General features: G+C 39.8%; 4 protein-coding genes across 5 annotated transcripts; 1 reads left to right on the top strand and 3 right to left on the bottom strand.

Annotated features, from left to right (window-relative positions):
* Nucleotides 1-3: 3 nt before the first annotated feature.
* LOC149954540 (uncharacterized) lies at nt 4-3,578 on the top strand. Of its 2 annotated transcripts, XM_090169124.1 has the most exons (4): nt 4-1,944; nt 2,011-2,117; nt 2,183-2,390; nt 3,421-3,578. In XM_090169124.1, exons 1-3 carry the CDS (start codon nt 1,746-1,748, stop codon nt 2,237-2,239), a joined length of 363 nt encoding a protein of 120 aa, XP_090025250.1. In that variant the 5' UTR covers nt 4-1,745; the 3' UTR covers nt 2,240-2,390; nt 3,421-3,578. The 2 variants fall into 2 exon arrangements, with proteins under 2 accessions (XP_090025250.1, XP_090025249.1); XM_090169123.1 differs by having other exon boundaries at nt 2,011-2,390.
* LOC149954541 (uncharacterized) lies at nt 369-1,274 on the bottom strand. The gene has a single exon (XM_090169952.1). It carries the CDS (start codon nt 1,272-1,274, stop codon nt 369-371), a length of 906 nt encoding a protein of 301 aa, XP_090026078.1.
* A 2,563-nt stretch (nt 3,579-6,141) lies between the features above and the next one.
* Nucleotides 6,142-6,921, bottom strand: LOC149954539 (uncharacterized). The gene has a single exon (XM_090169951.1). It carries the CDS (start codon nt 6,919-6,921, stop codon nt 6,142-6,144), a length of 780 nt encoding a protein of 259 aa, XP_090026077.1.
* Nucleotides 6,922-7,023: 102 nt separating this feature from the next.
* LOC149954538 (uncharacterized) lies at nt 7,024-8,539 on the bottom strand. The gene is made up of 3 exons (XM_090169949.1): nt 8,143-8,539; nt 7,897-8,070; nt 7,024-7,838 (listed from the first exon to the last, which is right to left on the bottom strand). The coding sequence occupies exons 1-3, from the start codon at nt 8,537-8,539 to the stop codon at nt 7,024-7,026; spliced, it is 1,386 nt and encodes a 461-aa protein (XP_090026075.1).
* Nucleotides 8,540-8,828: the final 289 nt, after the last annotated feature.

Here is an 8,828-nt window from a genome sequence, read left to right as displayed (position 1 = left end):
TGGTATAATTATGAAAAAACTAAGTTTAATATTTACATGAAAAAACCAAAGTTACAAATGTATTTCGAGTTAGGTTAAAAAAATTACTGTGGGACCCGTCCGCTCTTTCCGTATGAGCTCACTATCCTTTCGACTACACACCAACAACTGAATTTTGTCCGTCTTTTTCTTTGGTCAAACAAGTTGGGGGGATGGAAATCCCAGAGTCTTCACACAGTTTAGAAATTTTCCATGTCCATCCCGCGTTTTTCCCCGAACCTTGTTTTCTCTTCTTAACCGTGCCCTGATTGACAGTCTTTTTAAAATCCCCCAAAATACGTTGGTTTCCCAACTTTTCGCAACACTCCCCCCAATGTACTGAAAGTTCATTAATGTTCTTCTTCGTTGATGACTTCCAGCGGGTACACCAACTGAATCGGTCTTTTGATTACATTTAGATTCGGTAATCTAAGGTTGCAAGACCGCACGACACCATCCCGGCCGTTAAACAATTCTTCAATAATTCCCGTTTTCCACAAAATACGCGGAACCTTGTCATTTATTTGGGCTATATCGCCGACCTTGAACTTTGGTCCTCCAGTGACTCCCTTTCTCTCATGCGCTGAACGTAGCTCCAATATGTAATCCTTGCGCCTTCGGTTCCAAAATCTATCCAGTAATATTTGATGGTGCTTGTACCTTTTCGTCAACTCGTCTCTGTCACTTCTGTGTTTTTTTAGCTCGTGGAAGATTGTCGATGGCAGGGTCGTAAGCCTGCTTCCAGTCAAAAAGTGTCCAGGAGTCAGCGGTGACGGTTCATTGGTTTCACCGTAGACATATGTCAAAGGCCTGGTGTTGATTGTAGCCTCGACTTCTGTGATAAGCGTATCCATTTGTTCCTTGGTCAACGAAGCCTTGCCTAAGGTCTTCTTTAAAGCCATTTTGGTCGTACGGACCATTTTCTCCCAAAATCCGCCCCACCAGGCAGCTCTCTCCGCTATATATTTCCAGGTTATTCTACAGTTATCGAGATAATTCTTCACTTCTGGGCTCCTAATGGCTGCGTAGGTTTCAGCCAAATCTTGATCTACCCTTTTAAATGTGCGGGCGTTGTCGCAGTAGATTATCCGAGGTATCCCTCGTCTGGCCACGAATTTCTTGAAAGCGAGTAAGAAAGTCTCCGCTGACAAGTCTGTAACCAGTTCTAGATGAAGAGCGCGCGTGACCGCGCACGTGAAGAGTGCGACATAAACCTTATTTACGTTTTTTCCATCCTGGACGTAAAGTGGTCCCATAAAGTCTATTCCCGTTGTCTGGAATGGTGGAGTTTGCTGGATGCGGTCAGCAGGCAATGGAGCAGTGATGGCTTTTCCTGGTTGACTTCGGAACCTTTTGCAAATTATGCAATCCTTTAATCTGGATTTTACGTTCTGTCGCGCGTTGAGAATCCAATAGCGTTCTCTTAAGGCGCGTTTAAAAGCGAGCGAGAATCTGAAGATGATTGCTGAAACTGAATATTTTTGGCCGGCGTCGGCTCTCGCGCGACAGTTTATAAATGAGCGAGAGCCGAATTCCTACATGCGGAGACAGACCGATGTAGCTGAAAGCCGAAACTTGCCGCTTCTAAGTTCGATTGATATTCTCGCTCGTATCTGGCAGGATTGCGCGCTCCCCATAAGTCACGTGTTTACATTCAGCCAATAAATGTATTATTAAATTGTGACGCAATATATTTAGTCTGCTAAATTTGTAATAGTGTTTAAAACATGTCTCTCAAACAATTAAAACAGCAACAAAAAGCCCTTAAAGAAAACGAAAGAAAAAGGGATTATGAAATTAAAGAGAATTTAATAAACATTATTCGTGATTTTCCACAAATATGTGGTAAAAATGACCCAAATCATAGAGACCGGGAAGCAACAGATGCCGCCTGGGAAAAGGTGGCTTCTATGGCTTCACTTCCAAGTAAGTTTAATCATATGTTTATTTAGAATGATTTCAGTACATTTAAATTAATATCGTAATAAATAGAACCACAATCCAAAAAGATGTGGAAGTATTTGAGGGACCAGTTTGCCACAAATTTCCATGCTGTGAGCCAAAAAAAATCTAGCCAAGAGTATGTGGCCGAAGAAGACGTACTTTTACTAAAATGGCCCTTTTTCAAACATTTAATGTTTCTAAAAGACGTTATTGCAAGAAGGGAGTCATTTCGAAAATGAAGAGGATGATCTATATGGAAGTGGACCTATTGAAGTAATACCATCAACTTCAAAATCTACTTCCTGCATACCACCTGAAAACACAAATTCATGTCCTTCAATTATCTCAAAAAAAACGTCAATTTCAAAAAAACAAAAAGTTCAAAAGGAAAAGGAGTCGATTGATGAAGAGCTGGAGAATGTTGATGAGTAATTTACCTTTGAATCAATTAAAGACCGGAAAGCTAATTTAAGGCTAGTCGAATAACCGAATTAATTTGGTCGAATATCGAGACGAAATTCACTTCACGCCTCTTTTGGTATTTTAGCGAATATCGAATAACAATTATATTATTCGGTAGAGATATGCAAATACCATGTTTTTGGGGATCAAATCAAATGCCAAATAAACAAATATCATCAAATATTTGAAAAGTCAAATAATTTGGTCAAATATTATTTGATTAAAAATATTTTATCAAATACAAATAGTATTAAAATATCAAATATAAATAGCGTAAACTAATTTGACTATTTGGTTCTCGAATATGGCAAAAGAGCGCCAGCTTTAAAATTTTTAGTGGTAAAACCCAGACAACTTCTAGGGGTTAATTGATTATTTGACCAATTAATCAAATATTTGACGACACCACATTATATAGATTTTGGAACTATTTGACCATATACCAAATTATTTGGTATTATCAAATACTTTTTATAACTATTTTCAAAAATCAAATTATTTGTTCAAGGAATCAAATATTTGACAAATAGAGTTTAAGCACTATTTGATTTGGCAAAACGGTTATTTGATTTGATCCAAATAATTTATTAGTACAAAATATTTTGCACACCCTCTATTATTGTAAATATTTGGCGAGAATTCTGGAAATATTTGGCGATAATTCAGGAAATATTTGGCGAGTATTCAGGAAATATTTGGCGAGTATTCAGGAAATATTTGGTGTGTATTTGGCAAATATTCAGTAAATAGTCGGTTATTCCTGCCTGTGCCACCCCATAGCTTTCTATGGGGTCAGGGAGGGTTAACTAATATTTGAGGCTATTATTCGATAAGCAAATATTTGATATAAGCTCAACTATGCGGTATTGGGTTCAAAAACTATTCGTCTAGGTATTTGATTAAAAGTTTTTTGGGTATTTGATACTCGTCTCAATAGGCGAAAAGTGCTATTCGCCCACCCTAAAATTTATAAACTGATCTAATAAATTTCTAAAGGACTCTGGGATTAGTGGCTACGGCTTTGATGAAATCGTCTAAAGAAGCAAAAGAAGATGGTAAAGAAGAAAAGTTTTCCAAATATTTAGCTGAACTTTTGAGAGAGGTGGCTCCAAAAAGAAAGAGAACTTGTGAAATGGAACTTTTACAAGTTGTAAACCGCTATATTGACGATTCAGAAATTTTTGAATGATTTCATTACGTTTCTTAATTATTTTACCTTTTACGTTTGTACCTTGAAATAAAAATGTTTAACGCCATATTGTTGGTTTTAAATCGTCATTTTTTCAATATTGAATGAATAATAGTCAATTAGGAAAAAATTAAAAATTTAAATTAATTTGAATTTAAAAAAAAGCAAGTCTGTTAACGTTCAACACCTGGCATTTCCCACTGCCATGGAACTTCTCCTTCATCACTCCAAAAGTAATCAGCAAATTTGTTTCTAATACATTTGGCTTCTTCTGTAAAATTTCTTGACGCTGATAAATTTAAGGGACGAAAAGCATTTTCATCTTCATGGCATGCTCCATAGTAATAATTTCCCAAGCTGTCTGTAAAATCTGCGTAACCTGGAGGGCAATAAATCTTCTTCCGTTGCTTTTTCTCTTTAGATAATAAGAAGTTGTGTAAAACAACTGCTGTTTTTATAATTCTGTCAATATTTTCAGGAGCCAAAGGAATTGGCTTTTGAAATATCCTCCATCTAGCTCCGAGAATACCGAAGGCATTCTCACTGCACCGTCTATTAAACAAAATAGTATATTAGCGTAGCAACAGTTCATACCTTCTAGTATGCAAGTAAGGGCTCCCAGTCAGAACTGTGTGATGGGAAAAATCCCCTTAACCCCCATTGAAAAGGGCCAATGAGGGGGCTGAAAGGGGCCCATAGAGAAAGCATGAGGAGAGGAGGGGGGGCATATCGAAGACAGTGAAAAAGTTGTGAAACTCAAGGGGGAGGGTGCAACTCAAGATAACTAGTGGAACATTTTCTGGGCTTGAGGGGGAGGGTGCACATTGCAGGGTCAGCTAGACACAGGTCCAGATTCACTGTGCACAGCCCTGCCCCATTAAATGTTATTTCAGGGTATATATTCAATACTGCTCCCCCCAACCACTGCCTATGGTGTAGCTAGAAACTTTTCAATGAGGTTGGAACCCAGAAACCCTTTTGACTACACGACTGAAAACCCTTGGCAAATTGTAAGGAAAAGGCCTACTACACATCAGTCCCCCCCCCTCCGCGTACACATTAATTAAACCAATTTTTTAAACAATATATAAATAGTACCTTGCTCTACTTAGACGGTAATTAAAAACTCTGGTTTTTTAATTTAAATCTTTCGAGGAGTATGGACGCATAAAATCTGGGCGGAGCTGAAAAGCCTCATCTCCAAGTAAAACATGAGGCATAGTTTTCCTAGTTCTTGGTAGATTACACGGTGGTGGCAAGCCTAGTTTTTCATTTACCAACGCCTGGCCAATGGGTGAAGCTTTAAAAATCCCGCCATCGGAATTGGATCCATATCCTCCAATATCAACTGCCAAGAATTTGTACTCAGCATCTACGACAGCCATTAAAACTACCGAGTTTGTGCCCTATTATGATTTAGATAAAAACATTTAAGTCTGAATTTCGATACTTTGTCCATAAGTACTCACTTTATAATTGTAATACATGGAACCACTCTTCGCTGGTTGCTGGATGACTACGTGTTTTCCATCAACTGCACCACAACAGTTTCGATACAGCCATTGACGGCCAAATTCATAAGCTGCAGTTTTCCACATATTTTTTGATGGTGCCTTATGTACAAATAAATTACTAAGGAGCGATTGAAATAATTAGAAAATTTTTACCTTTAAATAGAGTGGCTGAAGGCGTTTCCACAAAGCATCGCAAGTTTCTTTCAGGACAACATGAACTGTTGATTTGTGAACCCTGAACCCGAAAGCCGTACTTGTTACAGAGTCACCACTGGCCATAAATCTGCGAAAAAAATCAGGATGAAGAAAATATAAAACTTACAGAAGAAATTTACCTCAATGTTATTGCTAAGCGATGAGCTGGAGAAAGGGGTTCTCTTGATGGAGGATATTTTTTCAAGTCATCATAAATTAAACTAACTAATTCATCAAAATTTTCCGGTGACATCCTAGTAAAACTGCTGAAATAATCATGATCAATTTCTCTCATCTTGGATAACTTAAGGCAAAATAAACATTTAGTACACAATTTTTAAAATAAAATCCAAGGCTTATGAACAGGAAGCTTACCAAGGTATGAAAGTAGCCTTCACTTTCACGGTTTTCCCAGATTGGATGCGTTCCCCATCTTCGTTGGGCTCTTCCCTTTTTCTTCTCTAAAATTTTCTTTTTCTTTTTGAGTAGCAATTTTTTTTTACGCAATAATAAAATGGTAATTGTATTCAGTAGCATTGTACGTTTCCCTTTCGTCGGCGCCATTTTACAAGTGAAATTATGATCACGTGACAGAAATTTTAGAGATCGGCTTAGCCACCGCCTACGCGTTTGTAAACACGAACGTACCGAGTAGATGCTGACGTCGGAAGCTTTTTCCTATCGTGAAGATCAGCTTTCGGCTTCATACCCGAGCCGTCGTGCGATTTCTCGCTCGCTTATAAACGCGCCTTAAGTTCGGTTAGAGTTCCATTAACCCCGGCGTCCAGGATTTTATCGTGGTAATGGTCCACGATGAGGTTAGTCAGATGGTGCTTGGCCGGTAGGATCCGAGTAAGAAAAACTTGCTTGTTGTAGGCGCCCGCCTACTCTTATCAGCCCGTAGCTATCAAGAACCGGATCGAGGTTGTGTAGCTTGGATTCCTTACTAATTGCTTCTTTTTTCTGTAGCTTGGCTAGTTCCTCCGGAAACTGTTCAGTTTGAACCAGGTGAATCAGAAGTATTTCCGCCTTGTTCAAATCTTCCGTTGTCAGAATGATTCCTTTTTGGACTTCGCTGCCCCTTTTATTGACGGCTAACCTTGATATCCAAGCCATTATTCTCAGTAACCTTTTAAAGTTTCCATATCTGGCCCAATCCAAAATTCCGGCCGTATGTTTCGTTCCGCGACTTGACTGCGGGTCATTGACTTGTTTCTTCTCCGGCCTTAGCTCTGGGTCGCCTGCTACGGATTTTTGGTATGTTACCTTCGGTTTAGCCCACTCCTGTTCTGGTTGACGTAGCCAGTGTGGTTCCTCCCGCCACATCCTCAATTTTAAGAGGTCTTGAATCGTTTTTCCCCTTGTAGCGAAATCTGCGGGGTTTCCATCTCCAGACACGTGACTCCAACTTCTTGGTTCTGTTAATGAGTGTATCTCCGCGACTCGATTGCTCACGAAAGGTTTGAAGTTCTTAGCCGATTGTTGAATCCATCCAAGGGCAATCGCCGAATCCGAGAAGAGGCGCACTGAATAGTTTTCTCCTGCTAAAACCTTCTTCCAAATGTGGTTAGCCAATCTGGCACCAATCAACGCTCCCATGAGCTCTAATCGAGGTAAACTGAGCCTTTTCACTGGTGCGACTCTCGACTTCGAAGTGACAATCGTGGTTCCAATGTTTCCACTCTTGCAGGTGTAACGCAGCTACACCACGGTGGCGAATGCCTTTTCGCTGGCGTCTGTAAAGAAGACCAATTCTGCGGCGACCATCGTGTCATCTACACCCATCTCGTGCAGATAATACCTCGGCATTTTGATTTCGGTTGCATTTTTAATATCATCTCGCCATTTTCTGTATTTTGAAGCTAATTCTTCCGGCAGATGATCATCCCAGTTAAGTCCCTTTTCCCAGAGCTCTTGCATGAGAAGTTTTCCTCGAACGGTGAATGGCGTGAGAAAACCCGGGGGGTCGAAAATCTTCGCTACCGTGTGTAGTACGATCCTTTTTGTGATTGGTTTATCCGTCGGTTCGTCTATTATTGACTCCGTGTCAATAAAAAGAAAATCGTTTTCAGTGCCCCAGGCTAGTCCTAATACCTTTACCGTGGTTTTGTTTTCTCCAAGATTGAAATTATCTTCTGCCCAAACCTTCCTTAATTCCTTGGAATTAGTTCTAAACTTTCGTAGGTTCATGTTGGCTTTAGAAAATATTTCCCTCGAATCTTGCGATAGTTTCGTAGCTTCGTTAACGTCCTTCTCGTTTCTTAACACGTCATCCACGTATTTTCTATCCAATATCATTTTACAGGCTTCCGGATATTGTTCCGCGAGCGACTCCACGTGGTATTTGACAGTTACGTTCAACAAAAATGGGCTTGGTCCCAGTCCGAAGGTCACCCGCGTTATTCGAAAATGTTCAAGTTTTCCGTTAATCGTAGTCGCGTTAAATAAAAACCTAACCGCGTCGCGATCCTTTGGGTCAAGCGCCATTTGTAAAAAAGCTTTTTCTTTGTAAACATCTGAATTTTATAATCAAATCCAGTATCTCCGGGTTCAAATTCGGTCCCGTTTTCGAACAGTCGTTAAGTGATTGCATTCCATATTCGTGGGAGGATGCATCGTAGACCACTCTGGTCTTCGTGGTTTCAACATTTTTCCGTATAACTTCCCGATGCGGGAGATGGTAAATAGGATTTCCCTTTTCTAGTTCTTCATTAGGAATCTTTTCCACAATCCCTAAATCAATTTGCTCTTGAATGACCGTTTTATAGTTCTCGTAAAAATCACGGTTTTTATTTAGGCGAAGAAATTATTGTTCCGTACGTTTTGTGGCAGCCTTCAAACTGTTTCCCAGCTTTTCTGTATTTGCCTTCCAGGGAAGAGCCACCTGATACCTCCCTTTAACAAACTTAACTGACCTATTAAACTCTTCGAGGGTTTCAGAGTCCCCCGAGTCTACCTTTGTTTCTTGTTCCTTAATCCCAAGTGATTCTAACTCGAAGTATGATCTGATATCCTTATCTAGACTATCTTCGGTGGATTCGGCTAATATTGCCATCGAAACTATAGGTTTGTTTTTAGTCTGTTTGTCTACTAACGCCCTCCCCTGGACTGTCCATCCAAATAAGGTTTTAACCGCCGCTAGGGTTGGCCCTAGCTGTTCAACCTTCCTCATACTAACTACATCCCAATAGTAGTCGCTGCCTATTAAAATTCCCATCTGATCGTTACCCGACCCAATGATAGAGCTAGTTCCAATCCGCGTTTTTTCAGTTCAAATTCCGCCCCTTTCTATGGTACGGAAATGGTTGTCCCACATATTTCTGGCGTTACCAACGCTTCGATTATGGCGAATTTCTTAGGATCTCTCAAATTCTTAACGGTTAGCCTAACCTTATCCACTCCGATGACCTTCCCAGGTTCATTATATTTGAAAAGTGTAAGTTGATCCTTTCCCACTACAGTTAATTTTAATCGTTTCGCTATATCATCTCTTATGTAGGATCTAT

Source organism: Leiobunum rupestre, chromosome 3 (assembly GCF_980474605.1).
Source record: "Leiobunum rupestre chromosome 3, qqLeiRupe1.1.hap1, whole genome shotgun sequence".
NCBI classification, from domain to species: Eukaryota; Metazoa; Arthropoda; class Arachnida; order Opiliones; family Sclerosomatidae; genus Leiobunum; species Leiobunum rupestre.
The sequence above is the reverse complement of the archived record's forward strand: the minus strand, read 5'-3'. Positions and strand labels throughout refer to the sequence as shown.